General features: G+C 51.0%; 1 protein-coding gene across 18 annotated transcripts in view; it reads left to right on the top strand.

Moving 5' to 3' along the window:
• The window catches only part of SUGP2 (SURP and G-patch domain containing 2), a 44,589-nt gene extending 21,781 nt beyond the window's left edge, over window positions 1-22,808 (top strand). For 2 of the 18 annotated variants that reach the window (XR_004058908.1, XR_004058905.1), the window contains exons 5-12: window positions 2,903-3,393; window positions 4,823-4,934; window positions 8,557-9,035; window positions 11,532-11,593; window positions 18,413-18,549; window positions 19,209-19,329; window positions 19,942-20,044; window positions 22,158-22,808. Coding sequence is in view for 4 of the 18 variants with exons in the window: in XM_030936675.1 (XP_030792535.1) it covers window positions 2,903-3,393; window positions 4,823-4,934; window positions 8,557-9,035; window positions 11,532-11,593; window positions 18,413-18,549; window positions 19,209-19,329 (1,402 nt within the window). In the remaining 14 variants the exon portion in view is untranslated. Of the gene's footprint in view, window positions 1-2,902; window positions 3,394-4,822; window positions 4,935-8,556; window positions 9,036-9,561; window positions 9,712-11,531; window positions 11,594-18,412 lie in introns of all 18 variants that reach the window. The other 16 variants (XM_030936675.1, XM_010386687.2, XR_004058913.1 and 13 more) reach the window with 14 other exon arrangements.
• The last annotated feature ends 1,955 nt before the right edge of the window (window positions 22,809-24,763 follow it).

Here is a 24,763-nt window from a genome sequence, read left to right as displayed (position 1 = left end):
AGGAGCAAAAGAAGTTCCTGATAAAAGGGGAAGTCATCATGAACATATAGATTGTGAATCACATTGCCTGCACTACATAGCTTTGAGCTATGTAAGTAAACAACCTTTAGAAATCATTTAAGTCCAGAGCTGGGCACGGTGGCTTATGACTGTAATCTCAGCACTTTCGGAGGCCGAGGTGAGCAGATCACCTTAGATCAGGAGTTCAAGACCAGCCTGGCCAACATGGTGAAGCCCCGTCTCTAAAATTAATACAAAAATTAGCTGGGCGTGGTGGCGGGTGCCTGTAACCTCAGCTACTTAGGAGGCTGAGGCTGGAGAATCGCTTGAATCCGGGAGGCAGAGGTTGCAGTGATCCGAGATTGCGCCACTGCACTCCAGCCTGAGTGACAGAGCAAGACTCTGTCTCAAAAAATAATAATAATAATTTAAGTCCAAAACCATGATAAGAGGAACTGGATGAATCCAAAACCATGGTAGGAGACATGAATGTTTCTCTGAAATGGGTAGATGATGTAATCCAAATAAGGTTGTGGGAGATTTTATAACACAGCAAATGAGCGTAAACAGAGACAGTCTGCTAATATTTGTTGAGCGGTTTTCATATCACTTGCCTCATAGTGAAAAGCTTATAACACAGGCCTCACAGCTATATGATGAAGTAGCTACTGCTTATCATCTTCCCTGTCTTACAGATGGAGAAACTGAGGCACAGAAAGGTTCCCAGCTAATGAGTGGCTATGCTGAGATTTGAAGCCAGCAGACTGGCTTGTTGAGTGTTCTGTGTTCTTGATGTTATGTTCCACTGGAACTGGGGAGATGCATTTGTGACTGATGTCCTCGGACTGCACTTGGGATCAGAACCATCCAGGAACAAGGAAAGCCATCAGAGCCATGAGTGACTGGGGCAGTCAGGTTACCTGGCCTTGATTCTGCGCTCTGCCCTTGATGAGGAGTTGCCTTGCTGGGGCTGTGTTTGACTTGAGAACCAGAGCACCCATGTTGGTCAGCATTATCTTAATTGAGCACTATTGCTTGTTAGGGCATGATCTTGCAAGATGCCACCGTTAGCCCAACAGAGTGCCAGGGCAGCAGTGGAGCCAGTCCTCAGTCTGTCTTCTGAGGTCCAGACAGACCTCAGCTGACTAACAGTGTCAGCAGGAGCTTGTGTATGGAGCTGTCTGCCAGGGACATGCCACATCACACAGTGCTGCCAACACCTTGCTTCTAGTTGGCTTGTCACTAGTAATCTGGAACCTCATCTAATAACTAATATGTCGCTACTTAATATCAAACAATCTGAAAGCCACCTGAAATACTGCCATACTTACTAAGCAATATTCTTCTTTAATACAAACTGAAATCAAATATTCACAAAAGTCTGTTATGTTTTTTGTGGGGTGGTTATTTATTTATTTATTTAAAGAGATGGGGTTTTGCCCACACTGATCTTGAACTCCTGGGCTCAAGCAACCCACCTGCCTCCGCCTTCCAAAGTGCTGGGATTACAGGCGTAAGCCACCACGCCCAACTTAAAAGTTTGTTACATATGAAATCACAGAGAAAAATCACAGCACACCCAGGAAACTCACATGGGCCACATTATGCCAATACAGCAAACTAGAAACCAGCAACAACCAAAATAAAACATGTTTCTGAATAACTTTTGAGTGAAGGGTAATCAGAACTGAAATTAGAAGCAATTTTGAAGGAAGTGGCAAGAAAAACATTATACACCAGATGCGGTTATAAAAATACTTAAGAGAAAGAGTGACTTCAGGTGAATTTATTAGAAATAAAGAGTAGGCCAGGTGCAGTGGCTCACACCTGTAATCCCAGCACTTTGGGAGGCTTAGGCATGTGGCTACCTTGAGTCCAAGAGTCTGAGATCAGCCTAGGCAACGTGGTGAAATGTCCTCTCAACCAAAAATACAAAAATTAGCCAGGCATGGTGGTGCATACCTGTAGTCCCATCTACTAGGGAGGCTGAGGTGGGAGGATCACCTGAACCCAGCAGGTCAAGGCTACAGTGAGCTGTAATCAACTCATGAAGCTAGAAGGAATATGATGAAAAAAGTAAAGACACTAGAAGGAGGTTTTTTTTTTTTTTTTTTTTTAAAGACAGGGTCTTGCTCTGTTACCCAGACTAGAGTACATAGCTCACCACAGCCTCGACTTCCTGGGCTCAAGTGATCCTCCCATCTTAGCCTCCAGAGTAGCTGGGACTATAGGCGTGCACCACCACCCTGGCTGATTTTTTTATTTTGTGGAGATGTGATCTTGTTTTGTTGCCCAGCTGGTCTTGAACTCCTGGGCTCAAGCGATCCTCCCGCCTCAACCTCTCGAAGTGCTGGGATTACAGGTGTGAGCCATCACACCCAGTTGAATATTTTTCTGTGTTAGTACGTGTAGCTCAACCTTCTGTTTTCTGTACTGTTCTCATCATGATGACTGGGTCATAAGATTTCACACCTGGGGCACAGGCTCCTTGGTTAATGTTCTCTTGTGGGTCACATCACACTTGCCTTGATGCAGTCAAAAGCTCATTGAGCTCTCATCCTGGCTGGGCCATTTAAAAGGTGTCAGTTTTGCCTGCCAGGGTGCTGTGGCTCCAAGGTGACTGGTTTGTGTTTCCAGGCCATAATGAGCTGTGAGCTCCCTCATGGCTGCTGCTGATGGAAATCAAGGAGGAACTCAGTTCAAACTCCCAGTTGCCCTGCGGTCACTCTTAGCAGGGCAGCTGTCTTTGGCTTTGCTCTGGGTTCTCAGTAGAGCCAGGCAGAGCCTCTGAGACAGCAGAGGACAGTCAGAAGTTGGCCACTTAGAGTTTGTGTTTGCAGGAACAATTTGGGACCTGGTGGCGTTTTCATAAATGTCCTGTTATGCCTGTTTTGTTATGTAGGTTTTTGTCTGATGAAAATAGTCTGGAGTATAAATATTACAAGCTGAAGTTGGCAGAAATGCAGCGGATGAGCCAGAATTTGCGAGGAGCCGACCAGAAGCCGACCTCGGCAGAGTGTGCGGTGCGGGCCATGCTGTATGCCCGGGCTGTCCGTAACCTCAAGAAGAAACTGCTTCCGTGGCAGCGGCGGGGGCTCCTCCGTGCTCAAGGGCTCCGGGGCTGGAAGGCAAGGAGAGCGACCACTGGGACCCAGACCCTCCTATCCTCAGGCACCAGGCTGAAACACCACGGCCGGCAGACTCCAGGCCTCTCACAGGCAAAACCATCCCTGCCAGACAGAAATGATGCTGCCAACAAGGACTGCCTGCCAGACCCAGTTGGACCCTCTCCTCAGGACCCCAGCTCAGAAGCCTCAGGTCCATCCCCCAAGCCAGCAGGAGTGGACATCTCTGAAGCACCTCAGACCTCTTCTCCCTGCCCATCTGCTGACAGTGGGTGCTCACTCCTGTCCCCCTCCTCTGGGCCCCAGTCCCTACTCTCCCATCTCCAAGGTCTCTCTAGAATTCGGGGGCGGGGGGGGGTTGCAATCTAGGCAAGGCAGTGGATAAAAGCCCTAGGGACCTGGCCAAGACAAGTGCATGTGTTAGCGCTTTCTCTCTTACTTTCTCGAGAGAGCTGCATGCAAGTCTTGCAGCTCCCTCCTCCTCTTCTGAGAGTGGAGCTGGCATGAGGTGCTGCCCCATGCCTCTGCTCCCTGACAGGGTTCTGCTGCTGGGGCCGTGGGCAGTGCATTACGTGAACTTGGGATCCCGTGTCCTGCTACATCCTGGCCTCTCTTGATAGTCCTCAGGGCTGCCTTGTTCTCTTATTCTGCCTCCTCATCCCCAGGGTCTCCACAGTTCCTGTTCTTGGGGTTGCACTGATTCCTCTGAATCGACTAACTTCACCGCTTCTGTTTCTTCTGTCACCTTAGCTGTTTCCTTTTCTCTGTACCACAGGCCTGCTCTCTGGCCAGTGCTTCCTACTCAGCACTAAGTGGGAAGGAGAGGACAAAAAAGTGTCCACAACAGCTGCATTCTCTAGGTGTTGCTGTGTCATGAGCCATTCCAAACTGTGGCTTAAAACAGGAGGCATCAGCCGGGCATGGTGGCTCACTTGTAATCCCAGCACTTTGGGAGGTCAAGGCGGGCGGATTGCCTGAGCTCAGGAGTTCGCAACCAGCCTGGGCAACATGGTGAAACCCCATCTCTACTAAAAATACAAAAAATTAGCCAGGCGTAGTGGTGCGTGCCTGTAGTCCCAGCTACTCAGGAGGCTGAGGCAGGAGAATCACTTGAACCCAGGAGGCGGAGGTTGCAGTGAGCCAAGATCTCGCCACTGCACTCCAGCCTGGGCGACAGAGCAAGACTCCGTCTCAAAAAAAAAAAAAAAAAAATCCCGGAGGCATCCGGTATTGTGAATTTGCCAGTGGCTGGGTTGTCTGCTGAGCTAGCCCACACATGTATCTGCGATCAGCGGCAGGTGTCCAGGCTGTCAGCTGAGATGATGGTATGGCTGGGCCACGCGCCTGTCATCCCCCCAGCAGCCAGCCCATGTTTGTTCACCTGGCAATTGGGGTTGGGGCTCCAGGAGAGACAGCAGAAGTACTTGAGTCCTCCAAGGCCTAGGCTTGGAACTGGCAACAGGCTTTTCCACCACATGCTATAGCCGATTTGCGTCCCAGGACCAGCCCTGATTCGAGGGGGCGATACACAGAGTTCACTTGGTGACAAGGAGTCTGCATGTGGCGAAGGGCAAGGCTACAGGGAGGGGACACGCAGGCCATCTTCATAATCAGCCTCCACAACCTTGCAGTGTTTACACGTACACGGGGAGCAGCAGCTCAGGAGTCATGCCTGACAGGTGCTTTATGTTTTGTAGTTGACATGAAGACAATGGAGACTGCAGAGAAACTGGCTAGATTTGTTGCTCAGGTGGGACCAGAGATCGAACAATTCAGCATAGAAAACAGCACCGATAACCCTGACCTGTGGTACGTACCCCCCGGGTCTCATCACACCTTTTTCTTTTTCAAAGAGAGAAAGTCTAAGGATGTTGCTCAGGCTGGATTCAAATTCCTGGGCTCAAGTGATCCTCCTGTTTCAGCCTCTGGAGTAGCTGGGACCACAGGTGTGCTCCACTGCAACTGGCCATTACACCCTTTAGATTTGAGTGTGTTCATGCCACAAACATGTCCTGAGCCAGCCCACAGCCTGGCCAATGCATCCCTACCATGGGGGTTACACCAGGAGTAAGTCATGGCTTCACTTCAGCTGAGCCAGGGGCTTGAGGGAGAAAGATCTGTTCTAATCACCTGAGTTCAGGAGTTCGAGAGCAGCCTGACCAACATGCTAAAACCCCATCTCTACTAAAATACAAAAATTAGCCGGACATGGTGGCAAGCACCTGTAATCCCCAGCTGCTCAGGAAGCTGAGGCATGAGAATTGCTTAAACCCAGGAGGCAGAGGTTCAGTGAGCTGAGATTGAGCCACTGCACTCCATCCTGGGCAACAGAGCGAGACTTCATCTCAAAAAAAAAAAAAAAAAAAGGCCAGGCGCAGCGTCTCATGTTTGTAATCCCAACACTTTGGGAGACTGAGGTGGATGGATCATGAGGTCAGGCATTCGAGACCAGCCTTGCCAACATAGTGAAACCCCGTCTCTATACTAAAAATAAAAAAAATTAGCCAGGCATAGTGGCGGGTGCCTGTAATTCCAGCTACTCGGGAGGCTGAGGCAGGAGAATTGCTTGAACCTGGGAGACGGAGGTTGCAGTGAACCAAGATCACACCATTGCACTCCAACTTGGGCAACAAGAGTGAAACTCCATCTCAAAAAAAAAAAAATCTGTTCTAGGGGACCTGCCCTTCTGGGGCATCAGGAAAAGCCTCCCCAGAGTGACATTTAATCTGCATCCAAAGGCTAAATAGGAGTTGTCCAGGGGAGGGGAGAGAGGTGAGGATTTGCTGCTCACTGCATGATAGTAGTGATAGTCGGCGCTTGCCCAGGTCTGGACAGGAGGCACTTCTACATGGGAATAACATGGCGTGCTCATGCTGGGAGCAGGTACCTTTGCCCTCTCCATTCCTCGGATAGATGGAGCTCTGCTCAAAAGCACACAGCCCGTAGGCAAGAAAACCTGGGCTAGAAGCCAGCACTGCCCCTGGGGTTTTTCCCTGGGGTGATGTGAGACGCCCCCTCCAGAGAAAGGCTACCAGTGGGAGGCACCCATCTTCCATTACTGAGCCAGGACCCTACTGAGGGGGCTCTCAGCTCCTCGTGCTGGTCCCAGCTTGTTGGAGAGTCATGTCTTCATCCAATTAAAAGTACAGTTGAAAACGTGCATTTCTCAGCGCATTTATGGAATTCAGTGGTGACGGAACATACTCTTTCAACTTGTTTGGGACCTGATTGCACGAGCCAAGCCCTATTCCCCTCCGCAGCCTTGGCTTATGACTGGGTCCTGCACTGAGGTACCACCCGCCTTGTGGGGCACCAACCACCTACAGACGGGAGGCCTGACCAGGCTTACAGTCAGGTTCTGCCTTTTACAGACAGTGGTGGCCTTGGGGAGCTGCTGGGCCCTGTAGACCTCAGGGTCAGGCCTGTCCACTGTGTATGTGAGATTTCCCCTGGCAGGGTTGGATAAGGAGGACAGCTCAGTGCAGGGCAGCTGGGGTTATCCCATCAGTCCTTTTTTCTTTTTCTTTTTCTTTTTTTTTCAATGAAAAGTACAGTTTAAAGGAGAATTTTGCATTAGCCTGGGTACTTGGGCTGTTGGGTTTTGGGTGATTCCTCCCCATCTGTGACAGCCTTTTCTGAGCAGTGTCCTTCAGAGTACTCTGTCCTGTCCTGGAGGGAGAGCCCTGGATCCTGACCACAATACTGGGCAGGGTGTTGGACGCTATCCAGCCATGCTTGTAAATGGGCCAAGATGACTTTGTGTTTCTTTTGCCTTTAGAAAAATTTTAATTCTAATGTGCTCAAGCTCATTGAGTTAATGCATTTTGTGGGTGTGGTTATGTTATAAAGATGTCATACAATCCTATTTATTTATTTATTTATTTATTTTTGAGACGGAATTTTACTCTGTTACCCAGGCTGGAATGCAGTAGCGTGATCTCGGCTCACTGCAAGCTCCGCCTCTCGGGGTCAAGCGATTCTTCTGCCTCAGACTCCCAAGTAGCTGGGATTACAGGTGTCACCCAGCTAATTTTTGTAGTTTTAGTAGAGACGGGGTTTCACCATGTTGGCCAGGCTAGTCTTCAACTCCTGACCTCAGGTGATCCTCCTGCCTCAGCCTCCCAAAATGTGCTGGGAGGCATGAGCCACCATGCCCAGCCCAGATTCATTTCTGCTGATATTTAGGGGTGTGTGTGTGTGTGTGTGTGTGTGTGTGTGTGTATGTGTGAGCCTGGTATAGTGGCATTTGCCTGTGGTCCCACCTACTTGGATGGGTGATGTAGGAAGATTTCTTGAAACCAGGAGTTTGAGGCTGCAGTGAGCTGTTATCACACTAGAGCTGTTACCACTGCACTCTAGCCTGGACAACAGAGTGAGACTCCATCTCTAAAAATGTATAATAATAATTATAAAGCTGTCCAGCTTTTCCAATACCATTCTTTGAAAGACCACTCCTTTTTCGCAGTAGTTTGAGAGGCTACCTTAATCAAATGCTGGGTTTCTGGTCTTTCTATTCTGTTCCTTTGGTCTGTCTTATGGACTACTATGCTGTTTAACTCTAGAGGCTTTGGGGCATTTTGTAGTGTTTGGTAGGGCTGGAACCCCTTATGAGTTTTGTTTGGAGTTTTCCCAGATACTTTTACATATTATTTTTCTTTATGAACTTTAGAACCATCTTGTCCTGATTCAGAACAGAGTTTTATTGGGATATATTAATATGCTAATTGGGGAGACTTGGCACATTTATGAGGTTGAGTTGCCTTATGAGGGCCATTTTTCCTTTGGTCCAAGTGGACTTTGGTACTTTCAGGAGTGTTTTAAGTTTCTCATACCAGCCACAGCTTCATAGCTGTGGTTACAAGTCAAAGTGGCCACCAGACCCCTGAGGCACAGAGGGGCCTCATCTCCACGCCCACATAGCTGGACTGCAGGCCCCAAGTGGGAAGTGCTAGGGGTGAGGAATCTTCTCTGGGGGCACCTTAAAGCTCCATGGTGTACATGTTCCAGCAGTAACTGTGCAGCGCCTCCTGGCGTCTCTCCATGCTTCTCATATCTGGGAGGAACCAGAGTCAAAATGGGCACGTGGAGGCCCAGAGAGGCCAGTGATGTAACCAGAAAGGGTGAGATGGGTCTCAGGCCAGATTTCTATTCCAGCATTTTCCCAGGCCCTGCATACCTTATTCATCCGCCTCTCTTCCCTGGAAAGTAGTTATGCTCCTTGAATTCTAGTTCCTTATTAAGTTACTAGTACTCTTCAAATTTTCTGTCATTGAGAGGCTGCACCATTAAGCTATAGCTGCGTAGAGAGCGGTCAGGTAATTCTTTTCCTTGTCCCACCTCCACCTTCCTTGGATCAATCCCAGCAGTTTCAGCAAATAAAAATGTTGAGAGATTCCATCTGGTAACCTAAGGTATTTCCTCTGTGCCCCAGGTTTCTACATGACCAAAATAGTTCTGCTTTCAAATTCTATCGAAAGAAAGTGTTTGAACTATGTCCATCAATTTGTTTCACATCGTCTCCGCACAACCTTCACACTGGTGGTGGTGACACTGCGGGTTCTCAGGAGAGCCCCGTGGACCTCATGGAAGGGGAAGGAGAGTGTGAAGATGAGCCCCCTCCGCGGGAGGCTGAGCTGGAGAGCCCAGAGGTGATGCCTGAGGAGGAGGATGAGGACGATGAGGATGGCGGAGAGGAGGCCCCTGCTCCCGGAGGGGCGGGCAAGTCTGAGGGCAGCACCCCTGCCGATGGCCTTCCCAGTGAGGCTGCTGAGGATGACCTGGCTGGAACACCTGCCCTGTCACAGGCCACCTCAGGTACCTGCTTCCCCCGGAAGAGGATCAGCAGCAAGTCGTTGAAGGTTGGCATGATTCCAGCTCCCAAGAGAGTGTGTCTCATCCAGGAGCCAAAAGGTGAGTGCCCGCCTGTCGGCATAGCTGCCTCCAGCACAGTTCTTGGTTGGTGGGCTGTGAGAGTTAGAAGAGACAGTTGGAGACATTTTAATCCTAAAGAGTTTTGTGCACCACTCCAAAATATGAACCGGCACTCATGTTTCCCGATGGTCTGAAGGCATTGCTCTAAAGACATGTTTCCTTGCTGCCCTGTGGCTTCTGGCACTCTGCTTGCTGCTGGACATTTCCCTGATTGCCTGGATTCAGGTCGGGGCTTCCCCACCTGTGGAGGGGTGGGCCTGGGTCATCTCAGCTGTTTTCCTGCCTGTGACTTGGTCAGCTGGGGACCCTTCTGAGCCCCTGGAAGGCCCAGGGTGCTGATAAGCTGCTTCATGTCATGACAGTGAGATGGGAACAGAGCAAGGGTGGTCCCAGGCAGTGGTCAGTGGGACCTGCCTTGGCCATGGGAGGCCATCTCCTGCTCTCTGTGGGGAGGTTCCGGGTTCTTGAGGTATAATTTACCAGCAGTGAAACACACCCTTTTCAGGTGGACCATTTGAGTTTTGTTGACTGTGCAGAGGCGAGACCCCACCAATACAGCAGAGCTGAAGCCTGTTCCCAGAACAGGTCTCTTGTCCCACTGCAGTCCCCTGCCCCATTCAGCCCCAGCAACCACTGACTGTTTTCCGAGACCCAGGTATTCTACCTTTCCTAGTCTGTCAGTACATGGAATTGCATCGCATGTGGCCTTTTGATGGGCAGGCTGTGGCCCAGATGACTCCTGTGCCCCCCGTGCCCTCCAAGCTATCTCCCCACAGTCAGACCTGGACCGTGCTTTCACATGGGACTTCTGCTGCAAAACCTGTGTGTGAAGTTGTAGTGAATGGTGCCCCATTGTGGGACTGTGTTAAACAGTCACCTTTGTGTTCTACATCATTCAGACAGTCACATTTATAGGTGACAGTGGCCTTATGGTTTTGCCTGCTTTGGAATAGTCCTCATGTTTTGTGTTTGAAAACCTTGGTGTTGCAGTGAAATGCTAACCATTCTACTATAACCATCTACTATTACCATCTACTATTACCATCGTTCAAAACTTCAAAACTTCTTGTGGGCCGGGCGCAGTGACTCGTGCCTATAATCCCAGCTTAGTGCGGCTGAGGCAGGAGTATTGCTTGAGCCCGGGAGTTTGAGAACAGCCTGGGCAAGATGGCCAGACCTCATCTTTACAAGAAAAAAAAAATTTAATGTAAAAAAAATGAAGTAAATAATTAAACTTGTCATGGATGGCGGGTAGTGTATCAGAGTGCTTGTTATGTATGCTCTTCTTGGTGGAGTTTTTTATTTCTGTTTTAGAAGCTCTCAGTTCTTTTGGTAGTTGATGAGATAAAACCAGACCTGCGCCGGGTGTACTGACTCACGCCTGTAATCCCAGCAATTTGGGAGACCGAGGCGGGAGTTTGAGACCAGCCTGACCAACATGGAGATACCCTATTTCTACTAAAAATACCGAATTAGCCAGGCGTGGTGGTTCATGCTTGTAATCCCAGCTGCTCGGGAGGCTGACGCAGGAGAATCTCTTGAACCTGGAAAGTGAAGGTTGGCGTGAGCCGAGATCATGCCACTGCACTCCAGCCTAGGCAACAAGAGTGAAACTCCATCTCAAAAAAAAAAAAAAAAAAAACCAGACTTGCTAATCTCCCTTTCATAAAAAATAAAATAAAATAATATGATTTGGTCCTCTATATGAGAAGCATGGTTGTTTTTTACTAGAAAGTTTTAGGCAGACTTTAATTCTTTTTTTTTGAGATGGAGTTTTGCTCTTGTCGTCCAGGCTGGAGTGCAGTGGCGCAATCTCAGCTCACTGCAACCTCTGCCTCCCGAGTTCAAGTTATTCTCCTGCCTCAGCCTCCTGAGTAGCTGGGATTACAGGAGCTCGCCACCATGCCTGGCTAATTTTTGTACTTTTAGTAGAGACGGGGTTCCGCCATGTTGGCCATGCTGGTCTTGAACTCCTGACCTCAGGTGATCTACCTGCCTCGGCCTCCCAAAGCAATGGGATTACAGGCATGAGCCACTGTGCCTGGCCCAGACTAATTATTTCCCAGTGAATTAGCTACAGATAAACTAAGAGGGCGTAGTATCACAAATAGTTGGTACACGAATATTTCTGTAGTCATGGAAAATAATCCATGTATTGGATCCTTTGTTATAAATGTGGGGACTCTTAGGTTTGAATAGACTTTCCAAAAGCGAGGCACCCCTCAAGTGAACCCTTCACTATGGCCCAGCTGCCTTCCCTGAGTGTGTCCCACCTCTGCTCACTCCAGGGGTCATACACGTTCATTCCTGAGAAGAGCTGGGGCACAGCTGGGGCTTAGGCCCATGCAGGGCCTAAGACACCTTCTGTCGTCAGAGAACTGTTAGCCAAAATAGACTGCAAGATCTTCAGTCTCTAAGTAATGTAGGGAAAGCACGTGTATGTATGTGTACGTGTCTCTTTCTTTTGTCTTCTAGTCCATGAACCAGTTCGAATTGCCTATGACAGGCCTCGGGGTCGTCCCATGTCCAAAAAGAAGGTGAGCTTAATCATTTGTAGTCCTCACTCAAAGTATAGTTGGTTAGAATTTGTTGGAGTTCCAATGGAAGCTGCAGCTTGTGATTAAGCTATGCTCACATTTCAAACTGAGGTATTAATGTGTAAAACACAACAGAGACTTTTCTCTTGGGAGGACTTTTGAAAACTGTTTTGCCTTTGTCCAAAGCATAGACTCGTGATTCATCTGTGTAATGGATAGTTGAGATCCCTGTAATGGATGCAGTGGGATTTGAGAGATAAACGAGATAGTGGCTTGGCCCTGTAAGAAGTTCAAGCTAGGCCAGGTGTGGTGGCTCACGCCTGTAATCCCAGAACTTTGGGTGGCAGGGGCAGGCAGATCACAAGGTCAGGAGATTGAGACCATCTTGGCTAACACGGTGAAACCCCATCTGTACCAAAAATACAAAAAATTAGCTGGGCGTGGTGGTGGGCGCCTGTATTCCCAGCCACTCGGGAAGCTGAGGCGGAAGAATGGCGTGAACCTAGGAGGCAGAGCTTGCAGCGAGCCGAGATCGTGCCACTGCACTCCAGCCTGGGTGACAGAGCGAGACTCTATCTCAAAAAAAAAAAAAAAAAAAAAAAAGTTCAAGTTAAGGCCTATTGGGTGGCTTACGCCTGTGATCCCAAAAAATACAAAAATTAGTTGGGCATGGTGGCGCATGCCTGTAGTCCCAGCTACTCTGGTGGCTGAGGTGGAAGGATAATTTGGGCCTGAGAGGTCGAGGCTGCAGTGAGCTGATTGCACCATTGCACCCCAGCTTGGGCAACAGAGTGAGACCCTGTCTCCAAAAAAAAAAAAAAAGTTCAAGTTATCCAAGCACACTGATTCACGCCTGTAATCCCAGTGCTTTGGGAGGCCAAGACTTGGGGATCACTTGAGTCCAGGAGTTTGAGGCCAGCCTGGGCAACATAGTAAGATCTATGTCTCCTCCTGGTCTTCTTAAAAAATAAAACATAACATTCAAGCTTAGTAGACTGGAAGTGTGGTGAAGAGAGTGCACTAATCTGCTAGTAAACAGAGCATGGTGTGTGCCGTCAGCACCTCCTACATGCCAGATCCTGATTGTCCACCTGGAGGCAGCAGCGAGCAGGGCCAACAGTGAAAGAGAAATGGATGAGGTGGTCCTGGGGATGCTGTGAGCAAAGAGAAGCAGGTCAAGGAGAGGGAGAATAAGGTGGGATCTAGGGGATGCCGCTGAATTGGGAAAGCCAAGGGAGGTCTCTCTTGCAGATGATGTTGGCACAAGCCTGGAAGAGCTGAGGAGAAACAGTGTGGAGATCTGAGAAGGGCACAGCCTCAGCAGAGAGTCTGGGGCAGCAAGAGGCCTTTGTGGCAGCAGAGGAATCGGGGGTGGTCACACAGGACCTCAACAGATGTTAACGCTGTGGCTCTTTCTCAGGGAAGGGAGGGTCCCTCCGGGACCTGTGGTGGACATGGCCACTAGGGTGGAGAGCAGCCTGTGGGTGGGAAGCAGGAGGAGGCTCAAACTTAAGACAGTTAGGCCGGGCGCGGTGGCTCAAGCCTGTAATCCCAGCACTTTGGGAGGCCGAGACGGGCGGATCACGAGGTCAGGAGATTGAGACCATCCTGGCCAACACGGTGAAACCCCGTCTCTACTAAATATACAAAAAATTAGCCGGGCGATGTGGCGGGCGTCTGTAGTCCCAGCTACTCGGGAGGCTGAGGCAGGAGAATGGCATAAACCCGGGAGGCGGAGCTTGCAGTGGCCAAGATCGCACCACTGCATTCCAGCCTGGGCGACAGAGCAAAGACTCCGTCTCAATTAAAAAAAAAAAAAAAAAAAGACAGTTGGACCAGGGCATGAGGAGCAACGAGAAGGAGTGAAGATGGAATGGGTGACACCTGCTTGTGGGCTGGGTGTGCAAAAGCCAGGAGTCCAGGTGACGCCAGGGTAGTCAGCTTGGGCAGAAGAGGGACAGAACTACCATTCACTGACCTGGAGGCAGGTTATAGAAAGGGGGCAGATACACTCCAGATGGCCTGGGGGACATAGTACTGGGGGCAGGCAGGGTCACCTGGGACACATGTGGAGAGACTTCACCGGTCCTTCATGGTCAGGCAGGAGGGTGGGGAGCCAGGCGAGGTCGCTCTGCTGGTGTCAGGCAATGCCATGTTGCTTCCAACCCCTTCCGAGTGACCTAGGTCAGTCTGACCCCAATTATGGCAGGAAGGAGGAACCTTCCCGAGTCCAGAGCTCATGGTCCTGACTGATGTGCCAGGTTTTAGGCTGAACTGGCATCTGGTGTCCGTTTGTGTGGCCTGGATAAGGGCACGGCCACATGAGGTCACAGCAGGGCCTTGGTGTCAGGCACAGCTATACTCTAGCCCAGCCCTGCCACCAAGTAGTTTTATAACCTTGGCATGTAACCCCCGAGCCACGGGTTTGTCTGTAAAATGGGATGGCCACACCTACCCAGCAGGTAGGAGGTACGGTGAGGATTAAACTGAACGAGGTTCCTGGTGGGTGTCCTGCACATGCTGCTCTCTCCTTGGGACTCTGCACCTGTCCTCCTTTCTGCCAGTGACTGAAGGGAGGCCATGGTGGCTGCAGCTCTCCTCTGTACACTTCCGCCTCGCCCACAGGGCTTGGCTTTCCTCCAGCTGTCCAGGAAACCGCCATCATGATTGTTCAACACAGATTTGAACATTCACGAAGAAACTTCCAGGCTGAGCCAACCCCTCTTGCGCTGCACCTCCAAGCAGCCATCCTGAAAGGGAAAAGAGTGCAGACCTGCCATTTGGGGACCCCTGTGTCCCGCCATGACCAGCATTTCCCCTTCCTTCCCTACCCGTCACCCCAGGGCCCAGGTCGTGCACAGTTCCCAGGAGGGCCTGACGGATGCCCTGTTTCTCATCTCATCTGGTGGGTTCTGTCACCTCTTTTCTCCAGGCCACTTTCTCATGGCAGGAGGCCCCCCAGTATAGCAGGTCCTGTGTGGTGTCCCCTGGCTTGCAGAGGTGTCTCTTCACTGTTAGTGCCCCTCTTCCTGTCCCAGCCCATAGCATAGCTCCTCCCTTCATACCTTCCCTCCTTAACTGCCCTGCAGAGAAACTTATTCCCACACCACCTCACCAAGACCGCCTCATGCCATTATGGAGGAGCCGCCTGCATCCAGTAACTCACACATGCACACATACAAGATACACACACACATGCATACACACACACAGCTACTTCATATAATACCCTCGGAGATGCATCTGAAGAGAACAAAGGGAATTTCCCTCCGCCTTTGAAGGTCCAAGTCTAAGCCTATTGAAATGAACTGACAATAGGAAGATTAACAGGATAAAAAATGGTATGCAGTCCAGGTGCACCTGTAATCCATGGACTTTGGAAGGCCAAGGCAGGAGGATCGCTTGAGCCCGGGAGTTCAGGACTGCAGTGAGCCATGATGGAACCACTGCACTCCAGCCTGGGTGACAGAGCAAGATACTATCTCAAAACAAAAAAGTTATACATATTTATTCACGTGCATAAGCACAGGAGCCATATAAAACATTATGAAAACTCAAAGAAGGGCCAGGTGGTTGAAGCTAAATACCTTTTCATAAGGGAGAGGGCAGTTGGGAGGCTGTAGGTAACTTTAGAGGGGAAGCAGATGATTTTAGGAGAGATGAATGGAGGCAGGCATCATCTTGTGAATGATCGTCACTGAAAATTGAATGGGACTAGAGAACAGCCAATGGTTTGGGCTCTAGGTGTGGTGTTTAACATTCCATGATTTCAACTCTGGTTAATGACGTTTCAGGGAAGGGATCCAAGGCCCTTCTGTTCTTCTTGGGCAGGTCCAGTTTCTAGGTAGATAGGGAACTTGAAGAGAACAGCTTCCTCCTGTGCTTTGGGAGGGACAGAGATGGGAGGGAGGTCAGAGGGACCTTGAGGCTGTTGCTTTAGTCCCACCTGTCAAAGTGCCATAATTTGGGGTATACGTATCTGTTTTTTTGTTTTTGGAGACAGAGTCTCCCTTTGTTGCCAAGGCTGGAATGCAATGGCACGATCTCGGCTCACTGCAACCTCTGCCTCCCGGATTCAAGGAATTTTCCTGCCTCAGCCTCCTGAGTAGCTGGGATTACAGGCATGCACTACCACACCAGGCTAATTTTTGTATTTTTAGTAGAGATGGGGTTTCACCATATTGGTCAGGCTGGTCTCAAACTCTTGACGTCGTGATCCACGCACCTCGGCCTCCCAAAGTGCTGGGACTACAGGCGTGAGCCACCACGCCCAGCCTTGGGTTATCCGTTTCTGATCCCCTACGTCTTGCTGCCTGTTGAGTTCTTGGCACCTCTCCAGGTTGTTTTGTCCCTTTCTAGGGTGAGAACACTGAGGCCCCAGGAGCTCCAGGGGCCCAGGCCTTCCTTATGGGAGCAGTTGCTCTCTTCTCCCTCCCTCCCTCCTGACCTGAGGCCCTGCACTCTCCCTTCTCCCTTCCCTCTCCCAACCCCTGCCTGCCCCAGGCTTAGCCTTTTCTGCCTTGTCTCCAAGCTCCTTTGTCTCTGGAGTGCCTCCCCCATGCACCCCTAACGTTAGGGAAGCTGATTCGTGGGCACCTCAATGCAGATGGCAAGGGGGGGATTTGTATTTTGGTTGAATTGTACCTCGTGAGGCCTGCATGACATGATGGGGCAGGTTGCTAAGCTGATGAGGGCTGACTGCCCAAGGACCTGAGCTCACAGCACTCAGCACGCCCTTCGCACCCTGCTTCCCATGCCCAGGGTCATCTAACCCTCTCCCGGCCACTCCCACCTGTCCCCTGCTCAGACCCCCAGCACCAGCTTCCATGATCCTCCTCAGCACCTTCCTCCCTCCCTCTCAAGAGCAAATGAACCCTCACAGCCTCCTCAGGTAGTTCAGTAAATGCCTTAAAGAAATACATCAGCCAGGCGCAGTGGCTCATGCCTGTAATCCTAGCACTTTGTGAGGCTGAGGCGGGCAGATCAGCCAAGGTCAGGAGTTCGATCAAGACCAGCGTGGCTAACATGGCGAAACCCCATCTCTACTAAAAGTACAAAAATAGTCGGGCGTGGTGGCACACACCTGTAATCTCAGCTACTCGGGAGGCTGAGGCAGGAGAATCACTTGAACCCAGGAGGTGGAGTTTACAGTGAGTTGAGATTGCATCCCTGCACTCCAGCCTGGGCACCAGAGCAAGACTCTGTCTTTAAAAAAAAAAAAAGAAAGGCCGGGCGTGGTGGCTCATGCCTGTAATCCCAGCACTTTGGGAGGCCGAGGCGGGTGGATCACGAGGTCACGAGATTGAGACCATCCTGGCTAACACGGTGAAACCCCGTCTCTACTAAAAATACAAAAAAATTAGCTGGGCATGGTAGCAGGTGCCTGTAGTCCCAGCTACTTGGGAGGCTGAGGCAGGAGAATGGTGTGAACCCGGGAGGCGGAGCTTGCAGTGAGCCGAGATTGCGCCACTGCACTCCAGCCTGGGCGACAGAGGGAGACTCCGTCTCAAAAAAAAAAAAAAGAAAGAAAGAAAATAATAATAATAATAAAAGCTGGGTGCAGGGGCACATACCTGTAGTTCCAGTTAATGGGGAGACTAAGGTGGAAGAATCACTTAAAATCGGGAATTCGAGACCAGCCTGGGCAACATAGCGAGACTCTATATTTTAAAAAAACACAGACAAATTTTGTTTTTTGTTTTTTTTAGACAGAGTCTTATTCTGTTGCCCAGGCTGGAATGCAGTGGCGTGATCTCGGCTCACTGCAACCTCCACCTCCCAGGTTCAAGTGATTCTCGTGCCTCCACCTCCCAAATAGCTGAGATTACAGATGCCCGCCACCACGCCTGGCTAATTTTTGTTATTTTAGTAGAGACAGGGTTTTGCCAGGTTGGCCAGGCTGGTCTCGAACTCCTGACCTCAAGTGATCCACCCACCTTGGCCTTCCAAAGTGCTGAGATTAAAGGCATGAGCCACCACACCCAGCCCACCCACACAAGTTTGTGAAGAGCCAAGGAATACATGGCAAGGTCTTGGACTGCCCAGCTGGGCTCTCACACAGCAGTGTGTCATGAATATTCATGAGTGAATAGAAATTCCTTCTGCTAGATCCCTGCAGGCTCCTCCTCCAGAGGCCCCAGGGCCCTGTCTGTCCCCAGATCTCCATCTAGTGGCCCAGAGAATGCTGCACTTCCCCACCACCCACAGGACCAATCACAGCTGTACTAGCTCTCAGTGAGGTCTGCTCTGAGCTAGACCTCACACAGACTCCAGTATCCAAGTAGAACTCAGTCCCTAGGACAGACAGACAAGGCAGTCAGGGATTGAATGAAGCACTGAGGGAGGGGTATGTTGAGGTGCTTCAGGGAGGGTACTGCCAGCCAGTTCTCACCCACTATCTGGCCCCCATTCTACCTCCAGGCCTATGCCCTGGTGCCCCCCACTCTTCCCTGGGCTGTGCCCTGTGGTCGTCACAGGGCCACCCTTCTTTATCCAGGGCTCCACTGAGGGCCATCCTACTGACACCTTGACCCCGGGACTGGCCATTCCCTTACCCAGTTTTCCTCACAGTCTTGGCACCAGGGTTATAGTGGTGGCTGAGAGGCAGGACTGACCTCAGGCCAGTAACCTCTGACTTAGAAGTTCCATCCCACCCAGGGATGTTGCAGAGAACTGGGAAAGTGACCGGAGCTTGAGCCTGAGCATCTGTAGAGTCAGGAGAGCATTTGGGGGTGAGGGGCTCCAGGCACTGCCTAGGACAGACCCTTGATCCAGGCACCTCCCTGTGGCCCACATGCCTGGACTCCTCTCTCTCCTCAGAAACCCAAGGACTTGGACTTCGCCCAGCAGAAGCTGACCGATAAGAACCTGGGCTTCCAGATGCTGCAGAAGATGGGCTGGAAGGAGGGCCATGGCCTGGGCTCCCTCGGAAAGGGCATCCGGGAGCCAGTCAGCGTGTACGCAGCAGGCAGCCTGGGGTGGGAGTGGGTGGGGCCTCAGTCCTTCCACCTGCAGCCTGACCTTGGCTCCCTCATGCCCAAGATGACTTACAGCTGGCAGTTGATTTTTGTTTTTTAAACAAAAGGCATCTTCAGATGAGAAGCTGATCATTTACATATGCAGGTGTTTACAGGGCTCCTTTCTGTCCTGGTGTAGATTTTTTAACCAGCTTGTTGGCCCTGGTCATTTTGTCCTCATTTGTTATCATCATAAAAGCTAAGTGGTATTTCTGTGTAGTTTTGGCCTGGAACCACTTTCCCATTCCCAGGAACCCATAGCCGGGCCAGCCAGGGTCCCGAACACAGGCCCAAAGTTTATTAAACCCCAATCGTAACATCCAGCAGGCATTTCATTTAATACTGAGCTTAGTCCCTGCTGGGTAAGGCATTCCAAGGTAACCAGGGCCCTCTGGGCACCCTCTCAAAAGCCACCTCTTCTTCGAGGGTGAGTACTCCTTGTTTCCACTGTGAGTCGTGTCTTGATTTTCCCTCTCTTTGATGTCTCAGTGTGTGTCCCAAACACCTGCATCTCATGGACTGTTTGTGCCCATGCCCAGTTCCTGGCATGCCAGGCCCTGGGCTCAGGTGCACAACTGACTCTCTTTTTCACTCCTTAGGGGAACCCCCTCGGAAGGGGAAGGGTTGGGTGCTGATGGGCAGGAGCACAAAGAAGACACATTCGATGTGTTCCGGCAGAGGATGATGCAGATGTACAGACACAAGCGGGCCAACAAATAGGTATGTTTACAGGCCAGTGCATAAGGCCCACCAGCGTGCTGGTATGCAGAGAAATTCCCCCAACAAAGTTGATATTCCCTGTTCCCCCAAAAATGCCACACAAAAAAAATCACAACATTCTGTGAGGGAAACAAAAGGGTCTCTGGATGCGGATATGCCCCATTCTTACCTTCCAGGTTTGCTGAAGGAGCAAACCTCATGTTGGCCAAGGGCAGCTGCACGTGGCCTGCCTGGTGCCCTGGCTGTGAGCCCCTCGAGGCCTCTAGGCCAGGCTCCATGAATGTGCGCGTTGAAATAGGCCACGCCTGTCTCTTCTCTTGCTCAAGTTTTCTCTCACAGATGAGGGTCACCTACCACATAACATGACCAGCAAACGGACTGTTCCTAGTCCAGAGGGCCTTGCCATCATGCAAGTGGAAGGGCGACTGTGACAGCCACCACCACAGAGGATGGCAGTTAGCTGTGTCCCTTTGTGAGGGTCTTCAAATCCTTTTCCTTCTGCAGGGCCTTGGGCCTGTAAATATCCTCATCTTTCTACTCTTTTTTTTTTAGTTGTCCCTCTCACCTAATTTCCAACTCAATTTTGAACAAAATCGTTCTCTTCCTGAATAGATCAAAACCACTGATGAGAAAGATAAGCCTTGAAGCAGGAATTGCCCTTAAAACATCATCCCTGCCCTGGATCGGCCTGGAGCCAGTGCCCAAGTACGGTTTGGTGTGTACATGAAAACAAACGTCTCTGCAGTCTCTGGGGCGGAGGTTTCGCTGGCTTTTCTTTCTCTCAAAGAAAAAACATGCACCATTTTCAATGTGCTTTTGCCTCTCCTCTCTGTTCACATGCTTTTAGCAGCAAGTCCCCTCCAAATCTGTCTTGGTTCCCCTTCAGAAGGTGGCGCTGCCCCCGAAAGGCACCTCAGCCTGTGAGTGCTGAGGAACCAGCTCCTCTGGCTGGTTTTCCAGTTGGACTGGCCATTGCTCTCCAGAAGTGCTCTGTTAGCAAACGTGATGTGGAAACGATCACAGATGGTGTTTTCTCGTTGTTCTCCAGAATTTATACGGGGGAGACAAATCGGTAATTACCAAGTCTGCGCTCGGGTACCAAAGCTCTGAAGCTCTCTGAACAGTTGCCATACTTGAGTTGATGAATGTGTTATTCATGATGTCTCATCTCTTCAGTGCATCTTGAGAGACTTAATGAAATTTTAGCAACAGTACAGAATAGCTCTATCAGGTGGGGAGTAATCATTAAACAGATGAAATCGGCCCCAGATTTACATGTCTCTTTAGAATCCACAGTGTAAGCAAACTACAGTTACAAAAGGATGGGGGTTGTAAACTCTCTGACACTCTGCACTTTTCGCACATGTGGCATCGTCAAGTGCTGTCTTATTACAGCCTTTGTAAGGAAAGGCAGGCTCCCTCTGGGGTGGGCTCTGCAGCTGCTCTATTTCCAGGCGTGTGATCGCTGCCACTCTACAGATTCCCCAGCAGTCTGCTGTGTGTAACTCCACTCAGTTCTCCACTCATTCTTCCTCGTGAAGCAGGAGCATTAAAGTTTTAAGTATGGGCAAAAATCTGGAAAACTTAGGATCCTCCTGACACCCTGGGATTAGGGGACACAGCAGTGGCTAGGGCATCAGCCACAGAACTGAGTGGGAAATGCCACTTGTATTGGCTGTAAAGAAATCCTGGCTTTGGGCTGGGCATAGTGGCTCAAGCCTATAATCCCAGCACTTTGGGAGGCTGAGGCGGGTGAATTACCTGAGGTCAGGAGTTTGAGACCAGCCTGGCCAACATGGTAAAACCCCATCTCTACTAAAAATACAAAAAAAAAAAAAATTAGCCAGGCATGGTAGCAGGCACCTGTAATCCCAGCTACTCAGGAGGCTGAGGCAAGAGAATCACTTGAACCTGGGAGGCGGGGGTTGCAGTGAGCTGAGATCATGCCACTGCACTCCAGCCTGGGCGACAGAGCAAGATTCCATCTCAAAAAAAAAAAAAAAAAAAGGCTGGGCACGGTGGCTCACGCCTGTAATTTCAGCACTTTGGGAGGCCTAGGTAGGTGGATCATGAGGTCAAGAGATCGAGACCATCCTGGCCAACATGGTGAAACCCTGTCTCTACTGAAAATACAAAAAATTAGCTGGGTGTGGTGGCAGGTGCCTGTAGTCCCAGCTAGTCAGGAGGCTGAGGCAAGAGAATCACTTGAACCTGGGAGGCAGAGGTTGCAGTGAGCCGAGATTGTGCCACTGCACTCCAGCCTGGCAACAGAGCAAGACTCTGTCTCAAAAAAAAAAAAAAAAGAAAGAAAAGAAATCCTGGCTTTCTTTAAGCCACAGACTTCCTAGGCTGTGGTCCGAGGTCCTTGTCTGCCTGTTCCCTGTCACCTTGCAGTGCCACCACCCCCAGGGGCTCTGCTTGCTTCCAGTGGCTTCTGTAGCTTTGGCAACTGGCAGATCTTTATGGCAGTAGAGGTGCCAGCATGGAGGATAGGGCTTGGGTTTATTACCCAACCCTCGAACGAACCAGCCTGTGGGGGCCTGGAGTAGGGCTGGTTTTGGGGAACCACAGGTGCCAGGGGTTCATCTTCTCCTTTCTCCTTCTCCTTTCCTGACTCCTCTGACAGCTTCCATGTTGGCCGTGGGTCAGGTGAATGGATGGAGCTCTGAGCGGGGCTCGGCCTGCTGGCCCGAGCGAGGCACACACACCTACAGCGTGGATCAAGCTCGCTCTCTCCAGCATCGCCCTGACCATTCCATGTGCTTTGTCCTAGCATGTTAATTCTTGACTTTCTCCACTTCATTTTACTAAAAAGTTAAATGCTTCAGGAATTTGTGGTGTGTGGCCACTGACCACCCCCCACCTCCTGCCGCTCCTCCAAGTTTGAGCTGAGATGGTTCTGTGAGTCCTTGGCAGGGGTCAGAGGGCACACCTCCTTGAACCTAGAAAGTCCCTACACTCTCAGAGGACGCCTCTCCTGTGGATTCAGCGCTGGGGCAGTGAAGGTGTCGGGAGCCAGCAGAGCATGGTGCGTGCTGCCAGCTGCCGGGCGGCCGGGATAGAGGAGATGCCACTGGCCCTCCGTGCCCCCAGCCCCTCCCTCTTAATCGAGGCTGCCCTTGCTCTCTGCAGAGGCCACTCTGCAGGATCCTCATGTCGCGCGTGACGTGTGGTGGCACAGCCGTGTCAAAGTCACAGTGTCTTTTCTGTCGTTCTAGTTCCAGGGTCACCCCCAAGAGGACAACAGGCATCTGGAAGTGCTCTCTCGCCACTCTGGGTGCTTACTGTCTCTGGCTTGTTTCCATCACTGGAAATCACTTAGAGAATTGTAGTGTTTTTGGTCCTTGATAAAGCCTAGAAGACATTTGTGATGTTACAAAATGGAAGTTTTCTTTTGTTTCTGTTTTTTAAGATCTAAGAAGTTGTGAATGTTGTTAATCATTTAGCCGTTGCAATAAACGTAGAGGAAATGCAGTGTGCCAGGGTCTCCATGGCTGTGTTTTTAAAATCAGATCAGTCACCAGCGCACGCAGATGGGAGTGCAGTGTAGAACCAGATGACGGCTGCCTCCCAGTGCATGCCCTCCGCCGGCGTGGTGCTCCTCCCTCGGGCCCCTCCTGACTGGCTCACCCCACCTGAGGGACCTTGTGGCACTGTCACCAGGAAAGCCTGGAAGATGCCAGACAGCAGGAAGTGACCAAGCACCGGAGGGAGGGTGATTCCCTTCTTGGGAGGCTGGGGAGGATAATTGGTACCAGCTGAATACAGAAGCTGCCTTTGAGGGGTATCAGGGAAGTGGGAGCCATGCCCCTGCTGCCTACGACTCACCTGTGGCCACAGGGCTTTGCCCCATCATCCCAGGGCTGGATGGTACGGCAGTTCCAGCTACCAGAGTAAAACCATGGCCTGCCTGGGCCTCCCTCTGACTGAGGAGCTGCCTCTCTGTCATCTTCATACTCCCTGCTGTCCCTGGGTGCTACCAGCCTGCCCATGGTTCCTCTGCCAACAGCCCCTTGGCCCTCCAGGTGAGGAGGGGCGTGCAGAGGGCACAGCAGGGACCAAGCCAGCACCCAGGGGATCTGCAGGGGCCTCCGCCTGACCAAGGTGAGGAGGGGAGGAGCCAGACTGTGCAGAGGGGGGAGGAGCCAGACTGCGCAGAGAGGGAAGGCGCTGTGCCCAGGGCAGGTGATGCTCATGTAGGAAGGTCCCTGTGGGCAGCTTAGCGGGAGCCTTGAGACAAAGCCCTTAGGAAGCTGAGGCAAGACCTCCAACCTCACTTCTGCTGTGCCCCAGGGGAAGCTGTTTCCAGCCATCACCCTCACCCTGCCTTCATCTTAGCGATGTCTAATCACTAGCTTCAGTGGCACTCCCTGAGAAAGGCCAGAGCCTGCAGGGAAAATGTGGGGCTCACCTGTAGGGGGTGAGCAACTGCCAGGAATTTCTCTTCCATAGTGGAACCCCTCTTCCCCTAGCTCCTCTTAATACCGCCCTGAGGCCAGTCAGGGTGTTAGGAGACAGGAAAAGGGGTGGCCTCCAACCCAGGATGCCTGTCCTGGCGTTGACCCCAGGCAGGTCACTTGATCTCAGGCCTCGGTTTCCCCTATGCAGACTGGGAAGGATCTCATTTGGAAGGTAAAATCTCCCCTGCTGCCTTGTACTAGATTGGTGCAAAAGTAATGGCAAAACCAGCAGTTTACTTTCCCACCAACCTAATAATTTAGGACTAACTGGAACCACAAGATGCCTCTCATGGCCTTTCTCCTCCCTGGCGCTTCCCTGGGGCAAGACGGGTAGAGGGCGCTGCCGAGAAGCCCCAGTAGCAAAAACAAGGAGTGGCTTCAATCCAAGCCTTTGCAGTGCATGTATGCCCACGTACAGACGTGCACGCATGCATGTTCAAGCAGCACGCGAGGACTTTTTCCTTGTAAAAGATGAAAAACCAAACCCAGATGTATGCAGAATGGAGCACAGAGGCTTTCTCCTCCCATGAGTCAAATGACAGGACCCACCAAGGGTGCCACTCGCAGACAGCCGTCCTCTCCCCACAGGCTGTCTCAGCAGTCTCCATGGCCCGTGGGAAAAGAGCAGGTGTTGGGTTGCCTTCGGAGGATATTCCACGTGTAGATGATCATAGGCACAATCGTGTTTTAGATAGAACCTTTAAAATGCAAATTATACTTCAAGTTCTATTCTGCTCCCTGCTTTTTTTCACTTAAAAAATTTCTGAGGCTGGGCACGGTGGCTCACGCCTGTAATCCCAGCACTTTGGGAGGCCGAGGCGGGCAGATCACCTGAGGTTGGGAGTTTAAGACCAGCCTGACCAACATGGAGAAACCCCATCTATACTAAAAATACAAAAATTAGCCAGGCGTGGTGACACATGCCTGTAATCCCAGCTACTCGGGAGGCTGAGGCAGGAGAATCGCTTGAACCC

This window comes from Rhinopithecus roxellana, chromosome 8, assembly GCF_007565055.1.
Source record: "Rhinopithecus roxellana isolate Shanxi Qingling chromosome 8, ASM756505v1, whole genome shotgun sequence".
Taxonomy (NCBI): Eukaryota; Metazoa; Chordata; class Mammalia; order Primates; family Cercopithecidae; genus Rhinopithecus; species Rhinopithecus roxellana.
This window is presented reverse-complemented; position numbering and strand designations above follow the sequence as displayed.